At 38.6% G+C, this 17,787-nt stretch overlaps 1 protein-coding gene across 1 annotated transcript in view; it reads right to left on the bottom strand.

Annotated features, from left to right (window-relative positions):
• The window catches only part of MMP16 (matrix metallopeptidase 16), a 195,773-nt gene that overhangs the window by 104,890 nt on the left and 73,096 nt on the right, over nt 1–17,787 (bottom strand). The window contains exon 2 of the mRNA XM_044424026.1: nt 6,924–7,072. Coding sequence (XP_044279961.1) covers nt 6,924–7,072 — 149 coding nt within the window. The remainder of the gene's footprint in view (nt 1–6,923; nt 7,073–17,787) is intronic.

Below are 17,787 nucleotides of genomic sequence, written 5' to 3'. Positions count from 1 at the left end.
TTACTGGAGAAATACCAAAAAGTATTGAATCAAGAAGTAACAATCACAGAAGTAATAGAGGCAATTAAGAGACAAAAGAATGACAAAACTCCTGGCCCTGACAGGCTACCAGCAGAGTTTTATAAATCCTTTGAAGGAATTTTTGCTATGCTTCTTAAGGATATATGCAATGCAGCATTGTTAAATGCTAAAATACCAAATACTTGGACAGAGGCAAATATTATATTAATACCGAAAGAAGACACGGACTTGACGCATATTCAAAAGTATAGACCTATATCACTACTAAATGTGGATTACAAAATTTTCGCCTCCATAATGGCAGAAAGATTGAAGAAGTATTTAACAGACTTTATTCACTCAGATCAAAATGGCTTTTTTACCTAAAAGACAAATGAGGAATAATATGAGAACGATCCTGGACATCTTAAAGTACTATGACATACATATGGAAAAACCAATGGCACTGTTATTCATGGATGCACAGAAGGCTTTTGACAATGTTAACTGGCAATTTAAGAAGCAACAACTAGTTCAAATGGAGTTTGGTGAAAAGTTCATTAATGTGATATTAAGCATCTATCAAAAGCAGTCTGCTAGGATTATAATCAATGGAGAATTTACAAATATTATAGATATACAAAAGGGTACAAGACAAGGATGCCTGCTATCACCACTGTTGTTTATATTGATCCTAGAAGTGTTAAACAGAAATATCAGGAACGATATGGACATTAAAGGCACTAGAATTAGAGATGAAAGCTATAAATTGCAAGCATTTGCAGATGACCTACTTTTCATAACTGAGGAACCCTTAGTAACAATGCCTAAACTCCTACAAAGGATTGAAGAGTATGGCAAGGTTACTGGGGTGAAAATAAACAGAGAAAAGATGAAATTGTTAGTAAAAAATCTCACACAGGAGCAGAGAAAAACTCTGGTGGAACAAGTAGACTTTCAGATTGTTAAAAAGGTTAAGTATTTGGGAATTTATCTACTGCTAAGTGTACCACTCTGAAAGAAGACAGTTATGATAAACTATTTAAGGAAATTAAGAGTGATTTGGAAAAATGGGCTAATTTGCAGTTATCCTTGCTGGGAAGAATAGCCCTAGCTAAAATGAACATATTACCAAAGCTTTTGTCTCTATTCCAAATGATTCCCATAAAAATTGATAGAAAATTTTTATTGATTTAAATTTTCAAATCTCTAGATGTATATGGAGAAAGAAGAAACCAAGGATTAAACTGAAAATACTTCAGGAGGCTAAAGAGGATGGGGGCTTTGGACTCCCTAATTGGATGCTGTATTATCAAGCTTCTGTTTTAACATGGATAAAAGAATGGATAACCTTAAGAAATAAGAGAATCTTGTATCTCAAAGGGCATGATTTGCAAATGGGTTGGCATGCTTATATATGGTATGAAAAGGGTAAGGTACGTGGTTCTTTTTTAAGTCATTATATTAGGAAATCATTAATGTCAGTGTGGGAAAAGTTAAAGACAAAAATGTATAATAAATTACGAAGATGGCTTTCACCTATGGAATCTCTTGTATATCCAAATGCATTGAACTTTGAAGAGATCGTAAGATATGACAACATATTGGATAATGATGGAGGATTGAAATTGAATCAAGAAATACAAGAACACAGATCTAATATTTCTTGGTGGCATAAGGTGCAGATGCAATTGAAATATGCTAAAGACTATAGAATGTGTGGCTTTTATAAGGATTTAACAGCATTTGATCAGGTGATGCTTAAATCAGATGAGAAAATGATTTATTTTATACTGATAATTTTAATTTTGTATTTGTAATTCAAAGTATTTTTTGTATTGTTATATTTAATGGTAATTTATTATGTACTATTGTATTTCAATGTATTTTATCATGTTGTAAGCCGCCCCGAGGTTTCGGCAAGGGGCGGCATAGAAATGTTATAATAATAATAATAATAATAATAATAATAATAATAATAATAATAATTTCTTACTAGATAGGAGAATGGAAGATGAACAGGTCTTAAGAAAACTATGATAATGTGGGCACAAAACTTTGGATATAATATTGAATTAGAAAAATGGCAAAAGCTGTGGGAGAGAAATATTAAGGTAACATTAGCAACTTCATATAAAGAAAACTTGTATAAAATGTTTTATAGATGGTATTTGTCACCAAATAGACTAGCCAAGATGTTTCCAAATATGTCAAATGGATGTTGGAAATGTAAACATAAATTGGGTACCTTCTATCATATGTGGTGGACTTGTGATGATGCAAAAAAGTATTGGATTAAAATACATAAATGGCTTGAGGAAATGTTACAAAAATCCTTAGCTTTTAAACCTGAAGTTTTCTTATTAGGCATTATACCTGTTGATATTAGTAAACAAGAAATCTGCTTGATCTTACATGTCATTACCGCGGCGAGAATTGCATTTGCCCAACACTGGAAAAGTGAAGAACCACCCACCAATGAACTGATCCTAAAAAAGAACTTGGACTGTGCAGAAATGGACAGATTGACTTTGTCATTGAAGGAGAAAGAAGATACTGATTTCTATCAAACCTGGGACTCTTTTTATTATTGGCTAGAGAAATGGGGCTTTGTATAGATTCAAATATGTTTTTAAGTTAACATAAAAAGAAAAAATGTGGGGGCTGACCCAGCAGGTCTGATGTTTCTGATGATTGATGTTGGTTTTAGTTTTTCTTTGTATTAGGGTTATTTAAAATAAAACTTATTAAAAAAAGAGATTAGAGAGAAAGTTCTCTCTTTGAGCAAGCTTTTGATAGGTTGCAGATTCAACTGCCAGAAGGTTTTAAATAGTACTGGTGGAGGAAGCTATATATTTCACCAAAGGAATATTATCCATTACAGGTTGACAATCAAGTTCTAAATGGTGGGAGAGATATCTGCCTCAGGAAGAAGGGTAAAGTACCACAGCCAGGCTGTGGGGAAAATTGTGACACTTAGTTCTGTTCTTTTATGTGCCATCAAGTCATCTTCAACTTATAAATAAATGGCTCCAAAACACCTTCCCCTTGTCAGCCCTGCTCAGCTCCTATAAACTCATGGCCGTGGTTTCCTTAATGGAGTCAGTCCATCTCTTCATTTTATTCTTCTGCCTTTGCCTTTCCCTAGCATGACTGTTTTCTCCAGTCTTGCCTTCTCATTATGTTCCTGAAGCAGAACAGCTTTAGTTTTGTCATGTTTTCTTCCTGGAAAGGTCATGGTTTGTTTGATCTAAGAACCACTTGTTCACCTTTCTCTCATTCTACATTATGTGTGAAGCTCTCTTCAAGTTCCCTGTTTCAAAGGAATCAGATTTTTTCCTGTCAGCTTTCTTCTCTGTCCAGCTTACACAACAATATGCAGTGATTGGGAATACAACAGTGTGAATTATCTTGGCTTTAGTCATCACTGAAACCAAGGTATCTTGATGATTGACCAAAGGTATGTAAATATAAAATTTTAATTTCTATATTGTTGATGGTAAAGTTCTACCAGAAATAACGTAACATCTGACAATTTTCATGCCTCCTTCCACTGATTCTAATCAAGTTTTTCTTATTATATGTTCTGAATATGGACTGAACAAATGAGGATATAAAATACACTTTGACATTTCAACCTAAGGGAAACAATTCTATCTCCCCATATTATATCTTTACAATAGTGTCTTGCCCACAATACCAACAAGACAAGGAAATGCTGAGGCATTCCCATTTCTTTCAGGACCATCAACAGCATCTCATGATCCACGTAGTCAAAGGCTTTAATGTGGTCTATAAAGCAAAGGCTGGCCTTCTTTTGAAATTCTTTGTGTGCTTGATCTTCTGTGTCTCTTTCTTTTCAGAATCCACCTTGAATGTCAGGCATTTCTAGTTTCACATAGAGCCAAATTATTTGTTGTAGCACTTTGATTGCATGGGAAATTAGTGCAATGGTCCGGTAGCTGCCTCTCTCTTTTGCACCTTTCTTTGGAATTGGAATATATATTAAACATTTCCAATGTCTGTGTCATTGTTTTGTCTTCCATACCCATTCATTCTCTGCAGCTTGGAACAATTGAGTAAACTCTTGGACACTGAGTAAACTTTATATAAAAGTTTACAATTTATTTTTCTTTGGCATCTGTTGTGAGAGCATAGATTTGAATTATGAATAAATTTTCTGAGAAGTTATTTATTTCATTGTTAGACCACCCAATAGCTGAGTGATTTTGTTGAACTTCGCATTATAGTCCCTTGCTGCCTGCGTTATACTCCCTTACAAATGTTCAGCTTGAACATTTCCTCACAATGGAATTCAAAGGAACAGACTTCACTAATTCGTTCAATCTTATGTCCCACTATATTCCACTGAAATTAACCTATGTAAATTCTCTCCAGTCATTTGCATGTATTTATGTGCCCTGAGTATGCACTGTGCCTTTGAATATAAGAGCAGGTAGAGACACAAGTCTAAGCTGCAAGGAGCATATGATCTAAATACTGATAATGTGATGGTCAACAAAGCTATAAGACATGGGTCCTCAAAACTATGGCCCATGGGCTGGATCTGGCCCACCACGCCCATTTATCCGGCCCACCATAGCTCACTGCGCATGCGCATGCATGTGCACGTGCATGGCAAGGTGCCGGCTTGCTCACAAAGACATCGTTTTGGACTCGCGCTCGGAGAAAAGGATCTCCTAGCGAGCAAGCCGGTGCCTTGCCAGGAGATCCTTTTCTCCAAGCGAGGGGGAGATTGTTTTGGACAAGCTCGGAGAAAAGGATCTCCTTGCGAGCCAGCCGGTGCCTTGCTGGGAGATCCTTGTGAGTCGAAAACTATCTCCTTGTGAGCAAGCCGCCCCCAAGAGAGAAAATGAAAGTTGGGAGAAAATGATATCTGTGCATGCATGCCCTTACCTTTCTGCACGCACGCCCCCCCCCCCCAGGCTCGCCCACCCTGCCCAGGCCCGTACCCCCTGCCTACACCACCTTGGCAGCCCGCGCCCATCAACTGACCCCCTTTCAAAAAGTTTGAGCACTCCTGCTATAAGGAAAAGAAGTAAAAAGAAATAATGATCAGTGAAAGAGAATGGGAGAGGAAGGGAAGCAACTTTCCTCTGAAATCTATTTCCCTTGTCCACCTTGCTAAGCCTGTACACCTGTCCAAGGATTTAAATTTACATAACCTGTAGATACATAATTTTGCACTCCCAAAATGTTTCTCCTATGCATGGCAGAAAAAATTGTGTGGTTCATATTTTAATGGGGACCAATCTAGTTTTTCACTTTTGATCCAATATGTGAACTGAAACTCATCTTTCATAATTCACATTTCTCATACTTGGCAATGGAATAGACCAATCAGAAAAAAATACATGAAATGCATATGTTGGTGGAAATAATGCTCATGAATAGGAACATTAGTTGCAAAAGATGTGCATGTTGTTCTCTCTCTCTCTCTCTCTCTCTCTCTCTCTCTCTGTGTGTGTGTGTGTGTGTGTGTGTGTGTGTACTGCATTTTTGCTATTGCTTGGACAATTGCGTTGCAATTACACAATTGTGCAATTGCGTTTCAGGAAAAATATACACAAAACTGCTTATGTTTTTCTATGCCATGAAAAAGCTTCAGTGTTTAAGACAAACCAGATCTAAGACTGGAAAAATGACAAATTAAGAGAAAAACTGTCATAGACAGATATCTTTGGAATCTCCACCTGCCAAAATCTCCTTGTGCATCACTCTCACAGAGTGAAAGACATTATTTCGACTTCTAGTTGTTTCTTCAGCAACAAAGCTAACAAACCTTCTAGTACCAAAAAAGAAGATAAAAATTCCTGTTCCTTATGGCTGGGAGGCTGCTTATCCATCTCCCATCATTTGCTGCTGCACCACGAAAATGGCATTCTTAGGCACGGCTTTTGTGTACGTATTCTTTTCTGCTGTTTCCTACATACAAGCTCCTCTAATTTGCACTTTCACTTCCCTTTCTTTCTCCCTCATTCTCTTCCCTATGTCTTGCAAGGAAATCCCAAAGGCCGGGCTGTAGGGAGAAACCTTCCTCTCACTAGGGTTCAGACTATTATTTCTTTGTAGCTGTAGTTATGTCACCCCTCTTTAGTAGCTGGCACATGCAGCTCTTGAAAGGGAAGAGAGTGATCAGGCTATGAAGTTCCCACATGATTCAATTGAGAGGATCTGCTATGCTCCCCACTCCTTGTCTGGAACAGCTGCTGTGAATATGGTAAGTCCGTCCAGAAGACAGGAAAGAGTGGGCCTTTTTTCTTGGTGAACCTTTTCCCATTTTATGATTTCTGTGTATTCATCTGTCATTTCTGCATAATCCTGTCATCAAGTCACATAAAATGTGGACAAATGGAAGGATATGATTCCATCTAGTTTCAAAACTTAGGTCACATATTAAACCAATGAATTACTGTACCCATCGTTTTCCACTCTGCCCTGGTCTGTTTAAGAGTGCCCCGTAGTCACCTAGTTAACAATGTAGCAAAAATTTACCTAACAAAAAGGTTTCATTTTGAATACAAAGGATTTTCCATATGACCAATATCTTCAAGTCCAGGCTTTCTTTCTTTTTCATTTTTCTTTGCTAATCCAGATTTACAGTCATTTCAGGACAGAAATGTTTCGTTGTTTTCTTTTCAATATTAACCTTGAAGAACTTCTTTCAGTTCATTTTCTCTAGTTTTATGAAATAGCCCCATAATGAAATTTAACCACATCCTATTCAGTTTCCTTAGTTCCTGGGAAATAATTAAAGTTGGAAACTATTTTAGCTCATGTTTGGAATGAGTGATCATTTAGAGCAGCTGAGATATTTAGATAGCTGGTCACTGTTATACCTCAAATTTCCTACACTGCATTCTCAGAGTAAAGGTAAGAGCAGTCCTGTAATATTTACTTACTCAATTGTATTCCTGTCCACTTTTCCTGTCATGTTAATCCCATAGAACTGCTGCATGGCAGCTATCGCAGATTTCATGGTCTCTGCAGTGCGCAACACCGACATTCTGGGGTCAGTTGGTGGAAGATAGCCGTACTTTTGTAACCACACCTATAATGACAAGTGGAATTTGTATGAGAAAAGATTTACAGTCTACTAATACCTAGTACTAATGAAATTAAGTGTTTAATTCAAACATAATAGATGCAATCCAGAATACATTAAGCTTGCTTAGACCCTGTTGAAATCATGAAGAATTAAGAATGTAATTAAGTCCTTACATTGTGATTATTCAGTGGGCTGTACATGCATAGATGGCACAGTACATTTCTGGATGGTCAATATAAAAGCAATGCTGTTGTGCAAACCTTATTGATAGGAATAGAGGCTGTCCAGGAGCACAGCCTCTTTTCAAAAAATTACCTTTTTTATAATGCCTCAATGAATTGATATTCATTTAATTTTCCTTTAAAGAACATTTAGTGGTTTATAACTTAAGCAAGCACCTCTGGCATTAACACCCACAATCTGTGGTCAGCTGGCTTCTTTAATATCTACTGTCAAAGATTGCACTTGTTGAAACCTCTGTTCCAGGTCCCTATTCAATAGAGTAGTGGTAGATCTAATCTCTGACAAGTTAATAGGTTGGAACATTGGGCTGAAACAACAAAATGAAATGTAATAGGGACAAATGCCACATTTTGCACTTATGGGGGGGGGGGGGGGGAACCAAATGCATAGATATAAAATGATGCAAACTTGGCCCAACAATACTATAAATGAGAAGGTTATTGCATATCACAAGTTGAATATGAGTTAACAGTGTAATGTGGCTGCAAAAATACAGAAGCTATTTTGGGCTTCATTAATAAAAGTATCACTTTCAAATTGCATAAAGTACTAGGTCCCCTTTACTCAGCACTGGTTAAGCCTTGTCTTGAGTACTGAATCTATTTGTGGATATCATGGTTTAAGAAAGATGCAGACGAACTGGAAAGGTTTGGAAGAAAGTAGCAAAGATGATGTGGGGACTGAAAGCAAAGACCCTTGAGAAGTGACTGGAAGAACTGGGGTGTTTAGCTTTGAGAAGAGTAGGCTGAGGGGAGTTGTGGCAGAACTCTTCAAGTACTTGAAAGGTTGTCATACAGAGAAGAGTCAGTATCCCTTCCCAATCACCCCAGGGTGCATGGCATGGAATAATTGGCTCAAGTTACAGGAATCCAGATTCTGGTTTAACATCAGGAAAAACTTCCATTAGAGTAGTGGGCTCTCCCACACTAAAGACATTCAGATAGGTGGACAACCATCTGTTAGGGATGTTTTGACTTAAAGAATTTCACTAAACAGCAGGTTGTGCCTGATGCCCTTGTTGGCCCCTTCCAACTCCACTATCCTATGATTCTTTAGTCACTTACGCTATAGAAGTTTTCATGGTGACTGTAGTTTCTGGTATAAAGGAATGGAAAATTACTCTCTTTTCCTAGATCCAAATTCAGGAAGAAGAGGCTCTGTAGAACATCTATGAAGCACTTGTCTTTGGAGGTGGGCACCTCCAAAGCCCGCAACATGCATGTGCATCACTCCTCCTCCAGAGCATAGAGCTGCAGAGATTAGCATGGTTCCCAGAGGCACGTTGCACTTTTGAGTCACAGAAGTGTTGTATGATTCCAAGAACAATTCCCTGACCAATGTTCAGTTACAGCCTTAGAAAGCAGTCAGGTGTTCATTACATTCACCAGAGGGGAGAAGGATGCTTACCATGGTAAGCCAACATCGTGGATCCCTGCCTCTCCAGCTTTCTGGCATATAGCCCTAAGCTATCTCCTTATGTAAGGGAATACACACAGAGATAAAATGCATGGATAAAGACTCATGGTGTTTCAAATAAATCTTGGCTGGCATTTGTTAAAGCAATTCATAGCAGAGGAAGACAAATCACTGATTTCCCATGTTTTTCCACCAGCTTATATCCACCCTTGAAATACATGAATCACCTTTCATGTTGTATATTAAAATTAAGCACACATCCCACATTGCCCAGGAGTTAGCAAAACCTAAGGTTCACACCAGGTTTCCCCCATAGAGATGTTCAGGAACTGTGTGGAAGCAAGGCTAGGCAAGCTAGCTAACATCAAGGGCAAGGAATTCACATGACTGACATGCAAGGGGGCATTGAAACACTTTGCTTCTTAGAAGACACTAAAGAGGATGTTCCACTAAGATATGCCGTTACCCCCTACTCTGCCCACTTTGTCACTGTACACAATGTAAGTTTGTTTTGTTTGTGTGCATGCATACAAACACCAAGCATGTGAGTGTAAAACTGGGGAAGAACAGGGTACATACTACAGCCTCCAAGTCTGGAGCCTATCACAGATGCAATCCAATTCTGTTTTGATTACTCTCCAAGGGGGAGGAGGGTACAGTGCAGCAGTATCAAAAAGGCAGGTTTAGAAGTACAAACAACTATTCTTTAAAGAGCTTGCATTTCCATTTGAAATAATCATTTGATAAAAGTTTAGAACTATTTAAAATATAGATAGCATATGATATGACTGTAACTACAGAAATAATTTTTAAAAGTTTGCTGTGTGATGAAAACACACACACATACATTCACTGTGCCTATGGCTCAGTGCCCACCAACTTCAACAGAAACAGAAAGGACTGCCAAAGTAAGTGAATGAAACAGAGGTAGCCTTTATGCAAGGGAAGATTATTGCTTCTCCCTTCCCTTCACACCCTTTTAAAAACTAATCCTATCACCACTGACCTAACACATAAATCTGCTACATCTAAGTCAGGTTCTGCTCTACCCAGTTTGGTAGAGAGAACTAATGAAGGGTTGTATTCATTCATTTAAAAAAAACAAAAATGAAAAACCTTCAGGCATTTGCAAAAACAGGCTGTCCAGAATATCTGCATTTACACCAAATTGGTATAAAGCAATAATGTCCACTTCTTTTCTTAAAAGAAAGGGTCCTGCACCCTATGTGCTGCTACAAAGCTCTTTTTAATTTGAGGTCCTATGTCATAAAAGGTTGGATTATATTACTACAACTATTTTGGCTTTGAAAATGCATTTAGAGCTCTGCATTCCATTCTTCCCTTTTCAGCTTTTACACTTAAGCACTTAAGTATGTTAATAGTTTTGACCTAAAACCCCTAATTACATGAATTAGAGTCCATTTTTCCAAAATTGCTGTACTGCACTTGACAGACTCTGGCAGGATTCAGACAGCATGACAAGTCACAGTGGGTTTTTTTTTTTTACCATTGTTCATTTCTTATGTTGTCTGAACCTAGTCATGCTATTTCACCATGCTAAGTTTGGTCTTTAGAAGCCACAGTACAAAACAATGGATTGCTCTATGGTTAATCCATACCACCATTGCTTCTCATGTTGTCTGAACCCAGGATTGTGGTTTCCATGATCCTAGTATGCAACTATTGCAGAGTTCCCTCACAAAGATTAGCAACTGCATGTGCCATCTAGCCTCTACATGCATACCACTGAGGAAGAGGTAGACAATGCATACAAGGAGAGATGCATCTTGGGATTAAATTTGTGAGCAGTAGCCAATGGAATGTGTGCTAACAGCAGGAAGACTGAGAGGCAGAACAGAAATCCACTTGATGGTTTGTTGTGTAAAAACACACACACTGTAATAACTATGCAGGGTTGTTTTTTGTGTTGTTTGAACCCAACCAGTTTGCCTTCCAAACAAGCCTAAGGTCCATTCAAACAAAGACTTTCCAATAAGTTATCTCAAGCAATGGCCTCTCTCTGCTCAGGCCAGAAGTAGTGGCTGTTGCCTTCAATAACTTCCATGTTCCAGGAAGTACAACCCACTCAGGCCAAATTTGGTACTTTAATATTGTTAGATCTATCTCTTCTGTAACATGCTTTTATGACTTAGGCTTAATGCTTGACAGAGTCCTTGGTTCCAGCATTCCCCAACAACTCCAGTTTATTTCCTGTGTTGCTATAGAGGAAGTGATCACAGAATGGAATGGAAAATAGAGGCAGGTACATACAAGAGCACAAAAGCCTAACCAAAAAAGACAATCTAATTGCCAAAACCCCATGGACAGTACCAAAAGGCAAAAAGATATGACGCCGGAAGATAAGCCTCTCAGGTCGGAAGGTGTCCAATATGCTACTGGGGAAGAGCAGAGGCCTAGTACTAGTGGCGTTGGAAAGAATGAAAGAATGAAGCAACTGGGTCAAAGCCGAAAGGACACTCAGTTGTGGATGTATCTGGTGGTGAAAGGAGAGTCCGATGCTGCAAAGATCTATACTCCATAGGAACCTGGAATGTAAGATCTAAGAATCAAGGCAAGCTGGATGTGGTCAAAAAAAGAGATCACAAGACTGAACATCGACATCTTAGGAATCAGTGAACTAAAATGGACAGGAATGGGTGAATTTAATTCAGATGACCATCAGGTATACTACTGAGGGCAAGAGTAGGAAAAGCAGTACTGGGATACAATCTCCAAAATGACAGAATGATCTCGTTTTGAATCCAAGGCAAACCATTCAACATCACAGTAGTCCAAGTCTATGCCCCAACTACGGGTGCTGAAGAGGCTGAAGTTGACCGGTTCTATGAAGGCCTACACCACCTTCTAGAAGTAACACCAAAAAATGATGTCCTTCTCATCATGGGGGATTGGAATGCTAAAGTAGGAAGCCAAAGGATAACTGGAATAACAGGCAAGTTTGGCCTTGGAGTACAAAATGAAGCAGGGCACAGGCTGGTAGAATTTTGTCAAGAGAATACGATGGCCATAGCAAACACTCTTTTCCAACAACCTAAAAGACGACTGAGAACTACCAGGATTACAGGCAGGATTTTGAAGAGGCAGAGGAGCTAGAGATCAAATTGCCAACATATGCTGGATCATGGAGAAAACTAGGGAGTTTCAGAAAAACATCTACTTCTGCTTCATTCACTATGCTAAAGTCTTTGATTGTGTGGATCACAACAAATTGTTGCAAGAAAACTTGTATAAAATGTTTTATAGATGGTATCTGTCGCCAAATAGATTAGCTAAGATGTTTCCAAATATGTCAAATGGATGTTGGAAATGTAAACAAAAATTGGGTACTTTTTATCATATGTGGTGGACTTGTGATAATGTGAAAAAGTATTGAATTAAAATACATAAATGCCTCGAGGAAATGTTACAAAAATCCTTAGCTTTTAAACCTGAGGTTTTTTTATTAGGCATTATACTGGAGGACATTATTAAACAAGAAATGTATTTGATTTTACATGTAATCACTGCGGCGAGGATTGCATTCGCTCAACACTGGAAAAGTGAGGAACTACCCACCGATGAACTGATTCTAAAAAAGATTCTGGACTGTGCAGAAATGGATAGATTAACTATATCACTGAAGGAGAAAGAAGATACTGACTTCTATCAAACTCTTTTTATTATTGGCTAGCGAAACGGGACTTGGCTTAGATTTAAATATGTTTTTAAGTTATCATACATGGAAAAAGAAGGGTGTGGGGGCTGACCCAGCAGGCTCGATGTTTTTGATGATGGATGTTGTTTGTAGTTTTCTTTTTGTTTTTTTAGGATTATAATTTCAAATAAAACTTATTTTAAAAAAAATTGTGGCAAGTTCTTAAAGCGATGGGAGTACCTGACCATCTTATTTGTCTCTTGAGAAACCTATATGCGGGTCAAGAAGCAACAGTGAGAACTAGACACTAAAACACTGATTGGTTCAAAATTAAGAAAGGAGTTTGGCAAGGCTGTATACTGCCGCCCTGACGATTTAACTTTTACGCAGAGCACATCATGAAAAATGTGGGGCTAGATGAATCAAAAACTGGAATTAAGATTTCCAGGAGAAATATCAACAACCTCGGATATGCAGATGATAACACTCTAATGGCAGAAAATGAAGAGGAACTTTCAAGAGGAAGAGCCTCTTGATGAGGGTGAAGAAGGAGAGTACAAAAGTTGGCTTGAAACTCAACATTAAGAAAACTAAGATCATGGCATCCAGTCCTATCACTTCCTGGCAAATAGATGGGGAAGAAATGGAGGTAGTGACAGATTTTATTTTCCTGGGCTCCAAGATCACCACAGATGGGGACTGCAGCCAAGAAATTAAAAGATGCTTGCTCCTTGGGAGGAAAGCTATGGCAGATCTAGACTGCATACTAAAAAGCAGAGACATCACCCTGCCAACAAAAGCGCGTATAGTCAAGGCTATGGTTTTCCCAGTTGCAATGTATAGCTGTGAAAGTTAGACTATAAGGAAGGCTGAGCGCCGAAGAATTGAGGCCTTTGAAATGCGGTGCTAGAGAAGTCTCCTGTGAGTCCCTTGGACTGCAAGGCAATCAAACTGGTCAGTCCTAGAGATCAACCCTGACTGCTCTTTAGAAGGCCAGATACCGAAGATGAAACTCAAATACTTTGGCCACCTAATGAGAAGGACTCACTGGAGAACAGCCTAATGCTGGGAACAATTGAAGGCAAAAGGAGAAGGGGGAGGTGGCTAGATGGAATCACTGAAGCAGTTGGCGTGAGCTTAAGTGGACTCCGGGGGATGGAGGAGGAAAGGAAGGCCTGGAGGAATGTTGTCCATGGGGTCACAATGGGTTGGATATGACTTTGCGACTAACAACAAATTGCCAAGCTCCATGATCAAGTCTCCATGCTCTCGCATGCACCTCATTCTCCCTGTTTTTCATTGCTCTTTCACATAATTTAACCTACTTCTAGGAATATAGGAAAATTCCCTGAACAGGCAGGAGAAGAAGCATATAAAACTTGGTGATATACCACCATCTAGCACCCAGTGGTAACCCTTCTCTCCTTCAATTGCCCCAGAAAGAATGTCCAAGGAAACATCTAGTCCTAAAGGAACTGGAAAAGAAACAAACTAATCTGAACTCAAAAGAAAGCAGGAAACTATACAGGAAAAAAGAATAGGCCAGCAAAGAGCAAGTCATCATAGGACAATGCATACAGTTCAAACCTGAATATGCCTGGTTCTAGAACCAATCTATCCAAAACCAGTCCATTTCCATCCATCTGTGCAACTCAATCAACCATCACCATGCTTCTTTCATTTTCTCCCACAATCCATTTCTTTGTCTCTCCTTTCATTTAAATTTTAGGCACTGTCTAATCACCAATTTTTTGTAAACTTAAGGGAGCCTTTCCAGTGAAGACTAGGATTGAATTAATGTTATGAATGAACTGAAATCAGATAAGTTCACTGGTCATCTACTTCACTACTGCCTCTGTCTCTCCAGAGCAGGAGATTTCCCAAACCCTAGCTGGGGGAGAGCCACACCAGAGGCCCTTTCATTTATGAGGGAACACTGTCATGGTTCTTATGCATAACACAGATGCAAGTGAATACAGTGCATTTGAAAGTATGAGTGTGTGCCACATGCAAATGCAACTGCAGAGAAAAAAAAGTTGGAAATAGGATGCGTGCAGACCAGAAAGGCTTCCTCTGCTCCCATGACTGCTGCACCAACCAACAGAATGCCTGAATAGGGCTTATGATGAGCAGGCAAGCAGTTCTATACAAGGTTAATTTATTAAAATCACTTACATTTTTAAAGGTATCATGATAAATATTCCATTGGTTTAATTTTAATTTCACTTTACTAGGGTATTATCACAGAATCACAGACTACTAGAGTTGGAAGAGACCAGAAGGCCATTGGATCCAACCCCCTGCTCAGTGCAGAGCTCCAAGCTAAACCATCCTGATCAGATGGCTGTCCAGTTCCATCTTGAATGCTTCTATTGTGGGGGAACCCACAGCCTCCCTAGCTAATTGGTGACATTGTCATACTGCTCTAACAGTCCAGATTGTTTTTCTGCTATGTAGCCGGAATCTGGCTTCCTGTAACTTGAGCCAATTATTCTGTATCCTGCACTCTTGGCCTTCTTCTTTGTGACAGTCTTTCAAGTACTTGTAGTATGCCATGACATCTTCTCCTCTCAAGACTAAACAAGTAAAGGGATTCATGGGATTTGGAAACAATATTTCTATTTATGCAGCCTAATATAGCATTTGCCCTTTTTGCAGCCACATCACAATGTTGACTCATATTCAGCATGCCAAGATCCTTCTCATTTGTTTTCCCACCCAGTTTCTCCACCCAGTTTATGATGGGTCATCTTCAATACTTTTTATACAGTTAAGTATAAATTGATTATACAAACACAATTCTTCATGTGCCAAATCAAGACATCAAGATCAGGGCCTATGTATCAGGAATAATTAGAAAATATGTTTAATCCTTACAACTTGTAAATATGTGTATTCCTTTAGATACCATGACTAAACTGCCACACATTTTAAATGTGCATTTGATTTTTTTCTTCTTTCTTTTTCTTTCTTCCACAGAGTAGCAACCATTTTTTCACATTTTAAGTGAAAAGCTAAGTTCAAGATGATTGAAGAGTATGTAGGCCCCTGAGCCATGAGTATTTTATTTATTTTTTGCTACAAGATGTGATCATACATACTATTAAGATAATATGCAAAACAATGCAATCTAATACATTTTCAAAATGGCATTTGATGATTAAACATAATAGACTCTATATTCCTGAAGCAATGCTATTAGCATAATAATTGTATGAACATCATGTTTAAATACTCCAAACTGCCTTTTATTCAACACCCTTTTGCATTCAATTTAAGATAAACTATTTGACTTTAAATTACAATAAATAAGCATTGAATCTGCTATGTCATCCAGGAGCCTAGCACTTAGTATGTAAATAACACTGGTCCAACTTAGACAGAAAGTATCAATTCACAGCAGTTCTGTGAAAATGGTAACTTAGCAATGAGTCAATGGTATTTCCCTCCACTTTTCTAACTTTCCCCCTGTGGATTCCTTCTTTCAATTTCCATATATTCCTGCATTACAGGAAACTATTGCTAGCATTACTGCATTTAATTTTTGCAGTTGAATAGGTTTGCTCAACTTTGCTTCAACATCTTTGGCAGAGAAACACACCTGAAAAGCTTATAGCAATCATCCAGTGACACTGACCTAATGAGGTGAAAATACAGATTGACAAGGCCAGACTGCCACCTTGGGATCCTTGAATACAAACCAAATAGGATGAATGAGCAAACAACTCTTGATGCATTTAAATGCACCTATAATGCATTTTTAAATGTCCTAGACTCAGTCCTGGAAAATATTGTAATTTTTTCTATGCCATCTCTCAGACAAGACATCCACTGATGGCTGAATCAAATATAAATACCAAATTTGAACAATACAGCAATTTTTTTCCAGAAAAGTTCCAATTTTGCACCTACAAGCAGTAACAGGTCAAGAAGATTCCTAGGTATAGGAAAGTCTTTGTAAGCTTATAGTGAAAACTTCAACCAGAAACCACTAATCATTCATCTCAGTGGTGGTCCTGCAAACATCACTGTCATCATATGAATTTGCTTAAAATAGTGTTAAAGGGATTATCTTAATATTCATGCATTTCCCTTGAAAAGATGTCCCTCTTCTTTTAATAGTTTCCAGTGGCCCATGTTTCACAAACCATACACACTGAACACCCAGCATGGAAAATCATAGCTGTAAAGGATGTCCAGTGCTATATGGATTTAGTTACTGTCAAGAATGATCCTAGAATGTAGGGACTTCACTGAATCTATTTCATTGTCATTTTGCAGAATGTCAGGCACCTTTTATTCTGTCAACTGCTCACTGATGGATTGAGGTTTTGAATGCATTTGTACTTCCAAAAATGCCTATCTCCCCCCCACCTCAATATGCAATTTGCCCAAATGGGCCTTTTCACAACTAGGAAAAAATGCACATTCCTAGTTGGTGGGTTGTTGTTGTTGTTGATTTTATATGACTACATTTGTGTAAAATTACAGATTTTTTTTAATGGTCCACATTCTGCAGCATTCATGAAACTTGGCTAAAGCCAGTCCACTGAAAATGTCATGGGTTGTTTTCAATGAAACCTTAGTTCATCTGTATTCATTGCAGATTTCTATGATATCCCTACATAGGCCATAGATAGTGGTAAGAAGGGGGCCAGAATCTTGGAACCTGTAGAATCTGTAGCCAGGAATTTCACTGGGAGGCTGGAAACAAAAGTCAGAGCCAAGCACCACACCAGAACTCTATAACTCTATGACTTGTTGCTTTGTCAGATTCCAGGCCTAAAAAGGAAGCATCTTTTAGCCCTTTCTGTCCAAAGAGAACCCAAAGTCCACCTAAATAGTTGGAACAAGTCTAGGGTCATAGAATATTTCCCTTCCCAGAAAGTTGTTCTAATTTGCTGTTCCAATGGCTCACCAAACAACTACATATGGAGCCAAAGAGTTCAGTTCAAGCCCTGGCTGCTCCTGACAGGAGGATTTTATAAAAAAAAACCAAAACCAAAACAAAATGATGCTTAAGTATTACTCAAACAATTCTAGAGAAGAGATGCCACAGTTTTCTTTACCTTTAGCTGCTCACCTACTAAGTTGTTCTTACTAATGCTCATTCGCAGGCATCTAATGCCCCTGCCTATTCAACCTAGATGTGCAACCCAAGGCTCATCCTTTTCTCTTTATCTGTGTATTTCATGAATGGTTGTTCAGTACTCACAGTACAAGCCCACTAAGTAAACAGTTCTACTGAAATGATCGCAACACAAAGGAGACCTGCTGACTCTCTAATGACCAGCGGAAGCAAGCAGGGTTGGCATCGGGAGGAGGCATGGCTAGATGACTGCTGAGGGCCTGTGTCCCAGCTGCATTCCCCTGACAAGAGCCCCTAGGAGCTAATTCTCTTCTT

The sequence above is a fragment of the Varanus komodoensis genome, unplaced genomic scaffold (assembly GCF_004798865.1).
Source record: "Varanus komodoensis strain SLA01 unplaced genomic scaffold, ASM479886v1 scaffold14_1, whole genome shotgun sequence".
Taxonomy (NCBI): Eukaryota; Metazoa; Chordata; class Lepidosauria; order Squamata; family Varanidae; genus Varanus; species Varanus komodoensis.
This window is presented reverse-complemented; position numbering and strand designations above follow the sequence as displayed.